Source organism: Desmodus rotundus, chromosome 7 (genome assembly GCF_022682495.2).
Source record: "Desmodus rotundus isolate HL8 chromosome 7, HLdesRot8A.1, whole genome shotgun sequence".
Lineage (NCBI taxonomy): Eukaryota > Metazoa > Chordata > Mammalia > Chiroptera > Phyllostomidae > Desmodus > Desmodus rotundus.
The window spans coordinates 126,586,331-126,603,501 of record NC_071393.1 but is presented as its reverse complement, the minus strand read 5'-3'; the positions used below and the strand labels follow the sequence as shown (position 1 = coordinate 126,603,501).

General features: G+C 38.6%; 1 protein-coding gene across 6 annotated transcripts in view; it reads right to left on the bottom strand.

Moving 5' to 3' along the window:
• Positions 1–17,171, bottom strand: part of TTC8 (tetratricopeptide repeat domain 8) — a 41,291-nt gene that overhangs the window by 15,160 nt on the left and 8,960 nt on the right. For 5 of the 6 annotated variants that reach the window (XM_053928445.2, XM_053928446.1, XM_053928447.2 and 2 more), the window contains 7 exons: positions 16,875–16,904; positions 11,780–11,900; positions 10,336–10,399; positions 10,069–10,228; positions 9,776–9,865; positions 7,671–7,715; positions 1,480–1,565 (listed from right to left, as the gene is read on the bottom strand). In XM_053928445.2, the coding sequence (XP_053784420.1) occupies positions 1,480–1,565; positions 7,671–7,715; positions 9,776–9,865; positions 10,069–10,228; positions 10,336–10,399; positions 11,780–11,900; positions 16,875–16,904 (596 nt within the window). The remainder of the gene's footprint in view (positions 1–1,479; positions 1,566–7,670; positions 7,716–9,775; positions 9,866–10,068; positions 10,229–10,335; positions 10,400–11,779; positions 11,901–16,874; positions 16,905–17,171) is intronic. The other variant, XM_045201737.2, reaches the window with a different exon arrangement.

Sequence of the window (17,171 nt, the reverse complement as noted above, 5' to 3'; positions counted from 1 at the left end):
GGCGCAAAAAAATAAAGTTGCAGCAGAAAACTCACACAAGAAGCTGATGTAAGAGTCAAACGAAAGACACTGAGGCTAGAACGAGGGCAGGGCGGTACCGGGCAGTGAGGGAGCAAGTTCTGCTGCACGGGAGGGGCCAGCGGGAGCAGGGAGACGAAGCCGGCTTGGGGCTCCTTCGCCTGGTACCCCTCCCTGAACTCTGGCTGCTCGTTAAACATTTTGCCGAGTGTGTGAGTGAATGAATAAATGAATAATACATCCATAATAAAGATGAGAAGCTATTAAGAAACAGAGGAGAATGATAATATGACAAAATATGCTCATTTAAATGTCATCCTATACGGATGGCACAAGGAATCTGAGTTGTGCTTGCCCTTAATTATTAAAGATTCCTGAAGGTTTTGCTTAAAAGCTCACAATTTCAAGCTTGTCTCTGGAAATTATATTCATAAGAGTTTAATGTTATAATGGTCTAAAATTACCTTTTAGTAGAAAACACTTCCTCAGTCTAACAGTAGGAAAAAAAAATAGAGTTCAATGTGAAATATCTAATTAAAAAGTAGTCTTAATTTCAACAGTAAAAGAAAAAGCATCCCTTTGGTTTGATTTATATATGTCCTTTTCCTCACAGTATTTGCCTGAAAACTGGAGTTTCTAAACATTGAACGATGCTCACAGTAACCGGTCTACCTTGTTCTTGAATAATAAAAGACACGTATCTTTATGAAATACAACTTTTCCATTTGTCTCCACTTTTCAAATGCTCCAGGTACATTTCAGTATCAGGCAACAAGTCTCACATCTTATTTACCAGTTGCTGTATAATGTTTATGACCGTGGTTAGAACTTTTCTGCTCTCTCAGTTAATTACCTTAAAAATGTACTTAAGTAGTAAATGAATTGATGAAAGAATACTCAGACCCTAGACAAACACTATGGAATTGTGCAAATGGCAAGAGAACTAGCATCAAAATGCTGAGCTCAAATTCTTGTTCTGCCACGTGCTTATCAGCCATATGAATTTGAGCAAATCGCTTCACCTTTCTGAGGTTCAGTGTCCCTCATCTGGACAAGGGGTAATAGTAGCACCTCCCTCCAAGGTGCCGTGAGGCAACAGCGCAAATGAAAACGGGAGCCGAGCTGTGTGTGGAGTGGGAATCAACAGACTCGATCCTAGTCCCAGGCCTGTTACCAGCCGGTTCCTGATGCAAAGCACAGCCTTTCTCTGGCCTCGGCTTCCTCATCCGGAAAGGGTTGTCGGACTGATGGCCTCAAATTCCCTCTTCCCAGCTCTACACTTTTATTATTCTAAAGGTGTCGGTTCTTTGTGCCACCATGTAATGGCTAAGTAAACGCTTTCTCAAGGGAGCCAAAGATTTTCTCACTTCTTCATGAGAAAAATCTACCCCCCACCCCCTCAAAAACGATCAGGTTTGAAACTCTCCAATATGTGGCCTTCGCAGATCACCCCAATTTTACCTGTAGTAACATTTGCCAATCTGCACTTTCCACCACCAGTCCTTATACTGCGAATGCTCTGTGGAGAGGGCAGCCAGATCCAAAGCCTTTGAAAACAAGCCATGTTAGGTTAGGATTTTCTTTCCTAACAATAAACAGAAACAGCAAATAATGCAATAAACCATATAATTAGCATCAATCACAACATGCATTAGAAACCCGAGAGCAGCTCAAGTTGCTCGTGTTTCCAGATGGCCCCGCCAATTTTCCCTGAACAATCCGTTCCAGACCGGAGGGCTGACAGCAGCGGAGAAGTAAACGCTGATTAAAGGGAAGCCGAGGTACAGCATGTTTGCATACAATTTTAACATACAAGGCACAAAACTGACATTTTAAAACCCGTAAGTTTTTACCCTCTCCCCACCATGGATCGACTGTCTAATGATTCAAAACGCCCCCAAACTCAGCGGCAGTCGGGCCTTTGGCGTGTTAGCCTGGCCTTACTGCAGGCGCCGCTGTAACTAGAGACCTGGAGAAATAGAAAAAGGTCACGAAAGCAGGTGGAAAGAGGTTTGGGAAACGGGATCATGAGGAAGCTGGGTACTTGGGTAACTGCCATCTTCAGAAACCTTCGTTCCGTTATTCTGATGTCACCTCACGTTCCAGTAACTCTAGGGGCCAGACTTCCCTTTGCTGCAGACTGAGAACAATCTCCTTAATGGCTTTCGTATTTTATATGTGTTTACCCCATCGCTCTCATGTCTTATAGTTCACTTGTTCCTTCTCATGTTTATTCAAGACACAACAAGAAATGACTAAATAGGAACCAGAATTTTATACAGAAGAATTGGAAACCATTTGGACAAGAGAAAAGCAAACCGATCTTTATACAAATTTGAAGCTCATAGAAACCTAATGTAAAGATTCGGTGAACAAAAACGCAAGTTATTAGTTAAAAAGAGAATTCAGATTTTTAAAATAATACTATTTTTTCTCACAAGGCTGAAAACCTTTTATTCTTTAGACAGTACTAGTGTAATCATGATGGCCTACAATTTAGTTAAAGTCACTCTTAGATGTTCAGTTCTGATTATCTCAGAATGTATCCCATATTATTGTCCATTTCTTAACTCTTTTCAAACTGAAATAAATGCCAGAAACATTCCTTGGATCTCCTGCTGCAAAGCTAGTAGTAACATTTCTTGGTGTTCCTCATCTTCTCTTGCTCCAAGGGAGACTCCCAAATATGCAAATGATTTAAAAAATGGTGTCACCATGCTGGGGTCTAACAGACTTGAAAAATCAACATCTCTACTTGCAAGCTGTGGAAATTTAAAAACAAGACACATACAACTATCATATGCTTAGAAATGCATATGGGTGGCCACCCAAAGCAACTGGTATGAAAGCACCTTTGATTTCTTCACCATGTTAAAAAACAGAATTCTTTTTTTTTTTTGGCTCAGTTTCAAAACATACAAAAAGCATAAAAAAATGCATGCTTTCTGTTCATTATCTAAATTCTTATTCCACTCAGAAAATAATATGTGTGGGAACATGTGAAGCGACAGTTCCATGGCACAATCTGGTCCCCAACAGAATTTCGACAAGTCAGGCCCCGGCCAGTGGGAGACAGACACAGGACTTCGTCCCCCGCAGTACTTCGGAACACACCACGGGCCAAATGCAGAGGCACTCAGCAGCGCCTTGTTCAACGAGTAACCCCAGCAAATGAATAACTAACCTAGTGAATCGAAAGGAAAAGAGAAGAGCCACCAATCTGTGCTCTTTACTAAATAAAAACAAAACAAATTGCTGTAAGTTCTATAAGATAGAGTACATGTACTAGAGGTAGGCAGATAAAAATAACATGCAGAATGTGATTATAAGCATTTCATTACTGGCCCTCACTTATAGCTAAACTTATAAACGGAAACTTGCCATGACATTATTATTGAAAATTGTGGGTGGGGGGATGAAGTGGAACTAGACTTAATGTCCATTAGTGCCATCAGGTGTAAGTCTTTTAGTCACTGTTGTAATCCAAGCTGCCGGCACAATGCATGCACTCCACAAATGCTTGTAGAATTAATTCGTCTTAATCTCTAATACAGTCGTTTTCATTTTTAGGTAACACCTTGTAGTTTCAGTCACGAATATTTCTTTTAGAGTGACGATTCTATTTAAAATGCTAAGTGGTATACTTAGATAGCTTAGCATTATGAAGTAAAGACTTTTCATGTTTCTGCTTAGTTTTTATGATTATGATTTTTAACGGCTGCATAAAATTCATTGCTTAATTTACTATAACTTACTAAACTCATCTTCTGTCATTGAACTTTTAGGTTGTTTCTCAGATTTTCTGCTACAACAACTAACACTATAATGAACACCTTTGCAAATATGGCACTTTACTTTTTCATGAAATTTCTTGAGGAGTGAAACTACAGAAAAAAATTTAGTATCTTTATAGCTACCTGCTATATATTATCATAGTATTTTCCAAATTATTATACTATTTGAAATATCTAGAATATATAATAATTTATTCCATTTCCCCCCAGCATTTTTTCAAAGTTCATAAATGCAAAAGCCCAAGTCCAAAATGTCTTTAATTTACATTTTCATTGTTAGTAAGAAAGTACTGACAAATTAACATAAGCTCTTTTGTATTTAACAAACACTAATATTTTTAAATCATGCTTGATGTATATATTTCCCCCTTCTATTGTCATTTCACTTTTGGTTTTACTCCTGTGCACCATATAGAGATATCTATGAATCAACAGGTTGTTTTCCTGTGTGATTGCTTTGTAAGTCCAACCAAATCTGTGAAATATTCTGTCGTTTGCTGGTTTATATATATTTTTAATTTCTTCATTGATCAAATGTCTACAAGAAGTCCTTAAACTAATTTTCCGAACAGTGTTTTTTTAATAAAGTATAAGATTCTATTTCAAAAAGAATCAAAAATTGTGCTCAATGTTGCTCGTTTCTAGTGCATTAATTCTCTCTCTCTGTTCCCAAGAATAAAACTATAACATTTATAAATGGAGACTCCAGTTCTCAACAGCATTTTGTATCACTGCCTTTACGAAGATAAATTTGAGAGTCATTTTTGTTGTGCCTTTTCTCTTATTTCGTTGATTCCTTTCACTGAGCCAGGAGACACGCCCCCTCTTGTTTGTTAGTTTGTTATACAGAGCCCTGGCCTTCAGGTCTGTGTTCCGACATCAGAAGGCCTAGCATTGGTTTTCATACTATTTTCTAAGTAGCAGTCCCCAGTCGTGGTTGAAAACTAGCACTGCCTTTGGAGATTTTATTACCAACACATTTACCAGATTGGGATTCTGATTAAAGAAGTCTAGCATAGAACCAGAAATCCATTCTTTTCAAATTCCCCAGGTAGCCCTGGCTGGTGTGGCTCAGTAGATTGAGTGCCAGCCTGTGAACCAAAGGGTCACAGGTTCAATTCCCAGTCTAGGGCACATGCCTGGGTTGTGGGCCAGGTCCACAGTAGAAGGTGTGTGAAAGGCAACACATTAACGTTTCTTATTAGTCTGCTACTTCTGCTTCAGTTCAAGCAGCTCCACTTCTGTCTGTTTATGTATTAGAGTCTGGGTAAGATCTCATTTTTTAAAAAAAGGTTTTCTGCTTATATAAAAAATTTAAATGTCATTGCCCTATTAAGATCAACTTTTTAAAATCAGTGTAGATAAAGAACTACAGAGGCATTCTATAATACTTACATGCTATGTAAAGGTTAAAGTCTGCTATTAGACTATAAATTCAGTTATGGCAGAGAATAAATCTTCGTTTTCAATCTAGTTCGTATTCCTCAACATTCGGTAAATGCCAAGGCGTAGAGAAGCATCCTGGACATGAATTTATTAATAAAGACATCATCACGGTGGCTGACCTACAAACAGCATTTGACCTGTCTGCTTCCTAAACAAATTGCCTACCACCTTCCTGCTCGCAGACCTCACTCCAGCCACGCTGGCCTCATTACTGTTCCGTGAACAGCCCAGTCACGCTTCCACCCAGGTCCTTTGCAGTTAAGGTTCTCTCCCACCTGTGTGATCTTCCTACATAAAACTATAGGGCTCATCCCCCTTCACTCAGGTCTTTGTTTCAATGTCTTCTCAGAGTGGCCTTCGCTGACTACCTCCCACCCCATCCAAGATAGCATCTCCCCCCACGTCCTTATCTACTCTTACCTGCTCTTTTCTTTTCCAATTGTTTATGATCCTGTGACATTTTATGTATTTTAAAATTTGCTAATTGTCTCTATTCCTTGCCAGATCAGAATTATAATCCCCCAAAGAGCAGGGATTTTTGTCTGCGGGCTTCATTCGGTAATCTCAGGCCTAGAACAGTGCCTGGTACACGATAGTGGCTCAAAATACACTGGATGAAAGAATAAATGCCTCTTCAATAAATGAAGAAAGTCAAGATATAGCTTTATGGTACCCTAGTACTTATAGATGCATTTACTCATTTATGAAATGAAATGGTATGTGATGTTTCTTTTTAATGTCAGTGTGACGGATGTGATTTTATCTATCACACTGAAAGCCTCTGACCAGCTTGACACGGAGTGAAAACGTCATGTACTGACTTCTATTTACAGAATCGTGCCTGGCTTTTCAGATGCCCCAACTCCAGTTCCCTCTTGTCCCTCTCGACCACATCCACTAATACTTCCTCACAGATAACTCCCGTGTTCGGTCTCCCCGGCCCAGGCTCCCACCTATACTTATCTTTCAATACTTGCAATGGCATCTCCACCTGGAGGGCCTTTCATAATTTGACACTCAAAACTCCTTCAGGTGAATTACTCAGCTTCTTTACAAACTGACGTCCTTCTTCAATTATCCTATTTCTGTTAGTGAAACCATTCTTCTCATGGCATCTTTAGGAGGCAGATTTGACCTGTGTCTTTCCTTGGCCCTCCGTATCAAATCTGCTATCATGTTCTGATACTCACTTCATTAACACGTCTCTTTGGCACTTTCATTTTGCAGGAAATGGCCTATGTCTTTCTCACTGCACATCCTGACCATGTTTTTACCCTTTCTTTACATTTATTTTCCTTCTTTTCCAAAAAATCCTACTTACTGTATGGATCATTACTAAAATTACCCCTTCTGATATTCTTCTCCCTTTGCTACTTGGTAACAATGTCACAGTTTGGCAATTACCTTTCTGTTTCATTATGTCAAGTGCCATTTCCTCTGCTAGACTGCATGGTTTGCAGATGCAGAAAAATGCCATATTTTTATTAGTTTTCCTCGTACATAGCATAGTGGTTGACATTTATTCTTTCATTCAATATTTTTTTGAGTCCCGACAGTGTGCCAGGTGCTATTCTAGGCCCTGAGATTAGAGAGTGAAGCCAGCAGAAAACAAAATTGAGGAAAATAATTTTATGTACCTGAATACTTACTATATGAGTATAAAGCTGCTTTCTTGAACTAATAGGAAAATACTATCATTAGACACTGCAGAATTAACTACATTCAGTTTAACAAAATCTGTGAGCTTACTGCTCATTTGCATACTAACATGCAAAAATGAAACAAATGGAGAAGTCATATGTATATAACCTTCAAATTCTCTACGAAGAGGCTACCAAGATGAGTGGTTATTGTTGAAGCTGGGTGATGGGTGATACAGGCTCATTTTACTATTCTCTCTACTTCTATATGTTTGAGATTTTCTTTTTTTGTTGTTTTGAGGGTTGTTTGATTTTTATTTTTTCTTTTGGTTGCACATATGTTTGAAATTTTCTATCATAGAATGTTAATAGCGGAGAGGGGTTGGACTACAAAGAAGCCAGAAATAGATGTATTAGTAAACCTATTTTAATACACTATTCGGATTACAGAAAAAACGGATCAACAATGCTGACTATAGAAAATAAACTTTAACACGAGCATATTATGTAGTATTCTCAATGATCTATATTTGTCCCTTAATGGAGATCTATGTACACTATAGATTAGGCACAGTTCTTACCACTTCTATATTTACGCAAATTTTTCTACTGAAACTGATCATGGATTTGAAAGTACTAGTAATTCTCCAATCTTTAATAATTCCATCTGTTTATATGGTAAGAAAGGAAAGAAACAGAACATTTCAGAATCTAAATCCCCAAAGTCAGAAAATTAAAAAAAAAAAGAAAATAGCATGAATTCAAAACTTACAGTCTTAACATCATTTTCATGATGAAAGATGTACTCAAACAAAGCCTAAAAGGAAAAAAAGCCAAAAATATATTAGATTTTATTTTAACAAAAACACACCATTATTATATCAAAACTCAAAGGCAGTGTTGACAACAGCTAGATTGAACCTAAATAAGAAAGTACCCTAATGTGCATGGGATTTATAAGTAACGGGTCTCTCCATCATTTGTCATAATCATCCATTTTAAAATATGGTATTTCCAACTAATTCCTGTTTTTACAGACTACAAACTGGGAAACAAATAACTGAACATTTTTTTCATATTATACAAACTAGTTTAATACAAAGGGACAAAGGAAAAACTGACTTTAGGATTGCCATAAAATAGGTTCAACCAATTTTTTACACACTTTACATATATTTTACAGTGATTATGATATTAAAATGACACTTTATACATAGGAAAACCTAGACATTCTTTCCAAAACAAAGTCGAGTTTAAGTATAAAGTTTGGTGCTTTTTGCTTATTATTTGGATGACTCTAACCCTTATCTTAATCCTTCACCCAACTCATCTGGATAAATCAGCATTTACTGGATTGTCTGTTGGTAGTACTACGTTTGCCCATAGTCACATTATTTACACATGTAAAGAGGCTGACGCCCTGGAAGATGTCAAGGTTACTAACAGAGAAGCCTTGGAAACAACTTAAAAAAAAGAGAGAGTGCAGCTGGTACTACGACCGCCATGAAAAAGCTGTGAGTGCCCCTCAGACAGTGTCAGGGAGCCTCTGCAGACACCCTAAGCACCAGGCCAGCGCTAGAAATGAGTCCCGCGGAGTCCAGGCCAGTTGGGGGCCAAAGATAGAAAGCCCTGGCGTTACTTCTACCGCACAGTGGGGAAGTGTGCACCCTGGTTCAGTCGAGATCTAGTCATGGAGGTCTGTCCTGCAAGCATCGTCACTTAACTGGGAAAACGCCCCCACTGACTGCACTCCTTGCTTAGAAAACAGTGCTGGCATCAACTAGCCATCCAGCCACCCCAGGTAATCGGCCCGAAAAGGTCAGGACCCAGATATTCCACATGGGCTGCTTTTAATACTCCACTCTCATACAGGAAAGAGAAATGAGAAAAGCTTTATGATTCTGCTAATGGAAGTTGACTGGACTGCTGTCAAGTAAGAAATCAAGAAAATATCATCAGCATTTTTACAGTCCGATTTCCTTTCTAGCTACCAGCATTTCTCTTCCTGATTTAAACTTGATGTCTGTATGGCCTGTGTTCATTGTGGTTTTTCCTGGAGTGTTTGAGAGTTTGTAAATATGTTAAATGCCATTAGAACTGAGATTAGAAATGAGCTCAGGACTGATGCACAGACTCACAGAGATGACAGTTAAAATGTTGAGCCCGGCTTAAACCCGTTTCCAGAAGCTAAGGGCTCCTAGTTCTGAATTACTCCACACTCACCTGCAAGATTTTTTATACTGGAAAGGTCATTGATGTCTCTCTCTCTTTCTCTCTCTCTCTCTGTCTGTCTGTCTCTCTCTCTCTCTCTCTCTGTGTCACACACACACACACACACACAACACTCCCTCTTTAATCTAAAGCAGCATTTAATCTTTGAGTAGTTAGAATTACTAGTGTAGTTGGCTTGTCACTGTCTGGTTTGAGTAATCCTTATTGAGATGCCTGATTAATTACTAGTTAGAAGGAGTACATGCTTTTTATCTTCTTTGTGACAGTCCTAAAATCCTCAATGATAGAAAATTATTTTTCTGAGAACAGACCAAGCTGAAAAAGAAAAAAATACACACATACACAGATGACCTAAGCTTCGCTCCCTGAAGGTGATGCTGTTGCCTGCTTCCCTTGCTGTAAATTACTGTTCTTTATAAGGAAAAACAGAATTCCCTATAATAATGGTACACTGGATATACTTTATTTCTGATTGACTTTCCTTAACTCCAGCCTAGAGGAATTTTACCTATTACAGTAATTAAACATATCCATTTCAATCAAAACATGGCCTTTCCTTCACAAATTCTTACCCATTTCCTACAATGTTATTACAATAATACTTCTAACATTACTTCATAACATAAAATAATTTTAAGTACATACCTTTGCCAATTTAGGTTTCTGGGCATATTTTGTTAAATTCAGTCTAGATAAATTTATAAAAGGTCCATCAGGACTTGTAAGCATAGAAGCCTAAGGAGAAAAGTGATAATATAAGAAATAGAAAACTTGCTCTTGAAATCAACCAAATTAAAAACGTATGCATAAGAATTATAAAGACCACATAAGGGGAAAGGATCACCTTTAAAAATCTTCCACCTAACCCTCCATTACAACCACAGTGAAAAAGAACGTTAAGAACGCCACAAGGCTATGGGAGAGCTGACGGAAGTTACCGTTCCCAGCCTGATGAATCTCCCGGATGAGCTGGTCACAGGGCGAGCGGTGTAGGCGGCTCTGGGAGTCCTGATGGCCTGCTCCATGGTGCCTGGCCTCCCGCCTTGCGTGCTGGGCCTCAGGAAACCTGTGATGGGTCTTCCGGCTTGAGTGAGTGGCCTGCGATGATGGCCCATGGTTAAAATACAAAGAAGATTGATAAAGAAAGATTCTCCAACAGCCTGGTCAATATTTAGTAGTGGAAGGTATGAAATAGAAATACATACCTGACAGCTGGACTAGGCACCCCTGCCTGATTAGTTCCAGGGAGTTTCAAAGATGTTCCAGGGCCTATGAGGTGAGACGGTAAATTCAATTTACATATTATTTACTAAATTATAACAACTGTCAGCTAATGAATTTTCAGAAATGTGCTGGCCTGGTGAAAAAGACATTAACGACAGGAAATATATTTTAGGGAAATGTGTTTGAGACTAATATTTAGTGCATACCTATCATGCTACTTATGTTATCACATTTAATCTTCACACTAAGTCTGTCGGGTAGGTAGTATTAACCCATTTAGCAAAGGCTTAGACCAGCGATTTTCAACCAGTGTGCCATGAGAATTTTTAAAACATGCAATACTGTAACTATTTAGTCAAGGGGAGTGGACTTTCTTCCCTTAGATTATCAAGTAAAAAATTGACAACAGCCAACACAACAATAGCTGTCTGGTGTGAATCAAAATTATATCTATTTTGGGTTGGATTGGCAAAAAATATATTTTTTGGTGTGCCCCAGAATTTTAATAATTAGATCACATGTGCCACAAGATGAAAAAAGTTGAAAATCGCTGACTTAGAGAGTTGAGTAAATAGGCCAACCATTAGGAGAGCTGGGACGCAGCTCCAGACTAGCAGGCTCCGAAGCTCTAAAGCATCAAATGCTGGTTTTATGTGCATAGTTTATTTTTCATGCAAATTTCTCCCAGTAAAAGATCATTTACCATAATATCCAGAATTTAGGTTATTTTAACTCAAAAGGAGCAAAATGATGGGGGAAAAAACAGGTTAATCCGAAACATATGTTTTTCTCAATTTCCATTTGAAGCTTTAAAATAGCTATTACCTTCCAAAAATACAAATGACGAGTAGTTGTCATAACTAATAAACTACCAGCAAGGCTACCATATGTCATAGTAACCATCCAATACCACCGGTACTTGCTCACCGGAAAGCTGGGGCCTGGGCTTCTGTGACAACCCTAACACGCAGGCACAGCCCAACAAGTCACCCCACCACTTCACGCCATGCACTAGAGCAAATGGTCTTCTGTTATGAAAAGAAAGTGAGGTTTTTGGAAGACCACTTTAAAAAATCCTTTTAGAACACTTGTTATTCAGATGTTTCCTGTGTTTAGACTCTCAAAATAAACAATCTTCTGATATATTAGGTAAGCAGTTCACATAGAATGCATTCTCATAACATATTTTTAAATGAATGATATAGCTGTCATTGAAGATTGTTATACATCCATCTCACACCTTAAGTTTAAAACAATATAACTGAATTGTGGAAGGAAAGTCTTTGTACTCTTAAGGCGGAGGAGAGACCATTTACTTGAGGCAGTGTTTTCTTATGTACATAATGTCTTGTGTTTATCTTATAAACACAAGATTTCCTCCTCCTGAGGGCGCTTCACTTCCGTAACTGGAGAAGCAACACTCACGTGGAACTTGAGCAATAGCGTTTTCATCCAGGATCATCTCTGCGATTCCTTCCCGATCTACGTCAATTTCATCAACGTACACCATTTCAGTGAGTGCTCGTGCTTTTAAAATCCAAGCTGCCTAAAAAAGCGTGGATAAAAAGAAGTGCATATTAAACGCCATCAGAGATACTGCAAAGCCTATGGAAGCCAGCCATCCTTTACTATTATCGAATTGATTAGTAAGCACGTGCATTATACTAATTTAAAGGGCTATGTCATGGAACGCATACAAGAAGGAAAGGTCATTATTTATCAGGGGACAACCAATGAAATGTATCAATTGCCTGATAAATAAAAGTATGATAATTATCTTGTGGACTTCTAACATGCCCTTTTATAAATGAAGGGTCTTTAGAGAAAATTTTACTAGAATGGTAATTGGAAAACAGGTGGATAAAGATACAACCACTGTGCTCTTTCTGCTTCCCCCTCCAGGGCCAAGTCCTCCGCGATGACCTCCGGACAGTTGGGCTCCGACCCGCTTCCCTCTTGTCTGCCTCACGGAGCGTTCTCCTTATGTTTCTATCAGGTACTTACTATATCCGACAGACACTGTAATTGTCTGGGCATAGGTTAGCCCTTTCTTCCCCAGAACATAGCTGTTTTCACCTTGTTCACATCTTAATTTTCCGTAACACCTATGTTATGTTTTGTACACAACAGGCATTCCAAAAACATTGAATTAACTAAGATCAGCTTCTCTCTATTCCCAATAACTAACTGACACAATCTTGGTTGCTTTGTAATCTAGCCAGTAGAAAACCTGCTAGAAAGGGGGCAGGAGAGGAAAAGGTAATTAAGGAATCTAGAAAATATCTTAATAGCCTTGCTGTACCTTGAGAAATTAGATGTAAAGGTATACACAATAAACATTTTGTTAAACACGTAAAACTGCTTTATCAGAAACATTTACCTCTATGCCTCACTACAGAATAGAAGCACAGAACAATAAAGCATGGTGTCCTATGGACAACACGGGGAGAAGGCAGGTTTCGAAGCAGCAGCATAGAACTGACTCTATAGTCTAGAGGGGGTAGCAGCGAGGGAAGCTTGGAGTGGGGCTAGAGCTCACCATAGTAGGGACCTGGCTGTGAAGCCTGCTGAGTGAACGCCCAGGGACTGAGAGAGGAGCACGTGAGAGCTGCAAGAGGTCCAAACAGCCCTCACGTAAGGAGCCCCAGGCGCATTCAGTCAGTCAGTCCACATGTATTGAGTACCTCCCAAGTACAGCAATGGCCGAGGTTCTAAGAAGGAACACGAGATTAAACCATGGATCCTAACTTCCCTGAGCTCATCGCCTATGGGAACATATGGCAAGGCAAATCAGTGCAAGTGTGTGTGGTCTGGAAAATAGTTCTACAGAAATTAGAAAGTAGAGATCGCTCTGTGGGCTAAAGTAATTGAAATGGGAATAAAGACTATCTTCACAATATACTTAGGTTCCTAAGGTGAAATTACAGTTGTTAGATGATTGGGGTTTTTGGCTTGTACTCTTATGGTTGAGGTTTATTAGATTCTTATTAGATGAAGTAGAATAAAATGTTTCAAACGTTATATGTAAATTTGATAGAATCAAATGAATGGAATATGGACTTAAAACACTAATTTGTTTGTTAGAAAAAAAACAGTTTCATTTGGAACTGCATCTAACTGAGGAAACCACCGAAGTATAGAAACAACTGGAGATTTTCACTCATAAAACACCAGGAAAGTTGCCAGATCTATACAACTATCCTTAGGGGTCAGGGGAAAGTAATCACTGGCTTAGACTAATGGCTTAGTTTAACTTCAGAGATGGAAATAAGTAATCCTGGTTTGAGTTCCCACAGTTCATACTGCCCTGCAAGTACCGGACGGCTTCAATTTTTCAGAAGGGCATTCTTTGCTCAGCACCCTCTGGTGGACGGGAAGAAGGACTGCGGCATTTTCTGTTGGAACAGTAAAGCAGAAGTGGGCTTCACTGGTTCAGCTGGATGGTTCCCATATTTATAACTCAGGAGCACCTACTGCTTGCCAGGTCCTGGGAACAGAGATAAGCAGGCCTCAGTCCTAGTTCTAGCTCTTGAGAATTTCAGTGTTATGTAGAAACTGTAATAACAAAACTCTGGAGCTGTGGGAGGAGAAAGGCACCCAGCTGCCTGGGGGGGTACAGGGAAGAGTAGAGAGCGTTTGCAGAGGAGAGCTTGTGCCAGGCAAAGTGAACAACACGAGGACAGAAGCAGGCAGGTCTGGCAGCCCCAAGAGAGCTGATACGGTGGCAGACTCAGGGTCAGCCGAGGCAGCGGTCAGAGAGAAGCTGGGGAAAAAGGCAGGAGCGGACAGACAGACAATGGACCCCGCATGCCGCAGTGAGGAACAGGAATTTTCATCCTGATGAGGAGGGGCTAATAAAGCTTCAAAACAATGATTTGGAGTCTGTGTTGACTTTCTAAAAGCCAAGTTTTTATTGCTATAGCATCATTTATATAGTTGGGTATTAATTATTCATGCACGTATTTTTAAATTATTTTCATGTCCAGACATTATCTTAGAGTCCAATCCATCGTGATTCTTGACATCTATCTTCCTACTAACCTCTCAAATATTAAGAGGTGCAATTTTTTTATATTAGGCAAAACAAACATAGGAAAATAAATCTACTACTCCCTCCCTCACCAGATGAATAACTTCAGAAACCAAATAAGAACATTCTTTTTAATTTTATTCCATAATAATTCACTTTCTCAAAAAGCTAAATAGAGCTATATATGTTTCAGTTCCTAAAATCCAATTTTTAAGTAAAAATAACGGTGTGAATTTTTGATATTTAAAGCTCTGTAATACAATCTACTTAAACCATTATTAAATTTTAAATTTCATCAGCATTTGAGAATATTAATCTTCCTGACTTTCCTTCCATCCTGACAAAAAATGACCTTGACCATCACATACCATTGCTGGACTGAAGATCAGACTGTATTCAAAGAACTGCTCTTGGCAATGCGAGCAATTCCTGAGATTTTAATAAAAAACAGCAGATGGGGCTTTGGCTTTAAAACAATTAAAAATTTTATTCTGGAAAAAAGCCAAGTATGTTTTTCAGCTCTAAAATCCTCTGTCTGTTCAAATTTGTTTTAAAAAGTTCAAAACTAATCAGTGATTAAAATAAAATGCATAATAAAGCACAAGCTGTGGTCCCCGAAGGCCCCTTGAATCTGAATAAAAATATAAATTAGCTGGATCAGGTGTGTTTAACTTGTTGAAAAATGACTGGGTCATGTAATTTGTGTAAATAATTGGAACACCTATATATTGGAAGCACTGTGAAATCCACAGAAATAATAGATGCTTAGGAACATTTTTTAAAGAAAAAGCACAGATTCTCCCAATCATCACATCAATTATTTTCCTTTTTATCTGTGAAACATAATCCCATCTCACTCATCTAACGAGTCAGTCTGCAGGACTTTATTCTGGAGGCAAATATCTGCTGGCTGACATCAGGAAAATACTGACTGACGTGTTCCACCTTCTGTAAGGTTAATCCAATGTTAGTTATAAAAATAAACATATGAAAAGGTAAAAATTATACTGACTGAGGAAAACATGTTTAAAGTGTTCTGTTCCTCTTAATATACAATGCAAGGCCAGTAGTTAAAAGCATGTAAGAAATAATTTTGCAAGGTTATTATTAGAATAAAACCCAAAGAACAGCGTCTAACCTGATTTTGACATCGTAAGAATCAGTAACATTTGGCACTGCCTAGTCTACGAAAATGAAAACAGGAACAAAATATTTAATTTATTGCAAAGCCTCACTTATTTTGAAGTTGTAAAAACGTTTGAAAGAAAAAAGGCAAAAAGTGTAAATAGTGAGCTCAAAAGAATCCAGTCAACCTTGTTCCTTTTTATTCTTTTAACTCACTACCCAGTGAATAATTAAATCCACATAACAGCAAAGTAATACTAAGCACAGGTCTTTCATGAAGTCCCTTGCTAGCTTGAAACTTTCAAAGGCCATTTACGGTTTTAAAACCATAAAAAGAATGCAAATTATTGATATTTTAATTTAATTTTAATCAAAATATTCCAAAATTACTGAGAACAAAAAGCACATTACTTATTCTAGTTATAATTTAGGTCCTTCTTAAATGACCTGTACATATTATGCACAAAATAGTTTTGCACCATCTATCAATTTGGAAATCATGGTTGTAAACATTTCAAAGACAAACGGCATACGTTTAAAGAACAGAGTACTACATTTCAACCTATTTATGATGTTTGAGCCTCCATAAGTGTACTCTGTATGTTGCTTTCTTCTAAAAGGTTTCATGAGTATTCATATGAACCCCATATAAGGTTCAAATTGCTTATTTACCTAAAAAAAAAAAACCCAACCTTAAAATTCTCTCTCACTTGGCAGGGCAAACACCTGGCACTATTGAAACTCTCTGATTTGCAGCTCTTTCCTCCCTTCTCATTTCCAGACTTAGTGGAAACCCACGTGGCCTAAAAGCTTCACTGGCCAGGCGTTCCCCCCTCCCTCCCTGTGTCCTACCCAGTTGTCAGGCCTCTCTGACCACGTCCCCTCTACAGCCCAGTTGGTTTGGTAGACGTAGCTGTCTGGCCAGCGTCCCTCCCTTTCTTCTTCACGTGTGACAGGAACCTCTGTCCAAAATCAAGTCCTGGAGCAGAGTCAGACTACTGTTTATCAAGACAAGTCCTATCCGTCACAGTCTTTTCAGGCTCTGCTAACTTCTTGCTCCCTTTCTAAGCCCCTGCTTCCCCTGGCTTTCTTTATGTTTCCCACCCATCTGGTCAACACTGGTTATTTCTACTTAAGCTCCAAGGCTCAATAAACAGACAATATGAGTTCTACAAGGCTACCCATCCATAGACACGAAAGTATCAGAAATTTACTATTTACATAGGAAGGTACAGAATGTCTGATAGATAAGGCTAACTTTACAACACCACAGGCAGATATGCAGCAAATTTTCTGCTCTAGAGCAACAACTAAGCAACAGTTATTAAGTATTCTCTAAACTAAAGGTTGCAGCTAAACCTTTACCTGAGATACGGGCAATTCAGGAGCTGGTTCCTGGGAAGCATTAAGAAGGCAGTAAACATTTTTAAGAAATACAGTTTCTAAAACAAAAAGTCTGAATGACTAGCCAAGTATTTGTAGGTGAACTCAAATTCACTCAATAAAAATCAAAATAATAACTTTAATTTTTCTCCACATGTGCTCTCCGAAGTTCTATAAAACTAAGACACTCTGAAGAGTACCAAATCTTCTATGACTGGAAAATTTTAATTAATCTCATTTACAGCACAGAGAACCTAGCTTACCTGCTCGTTTAATGGA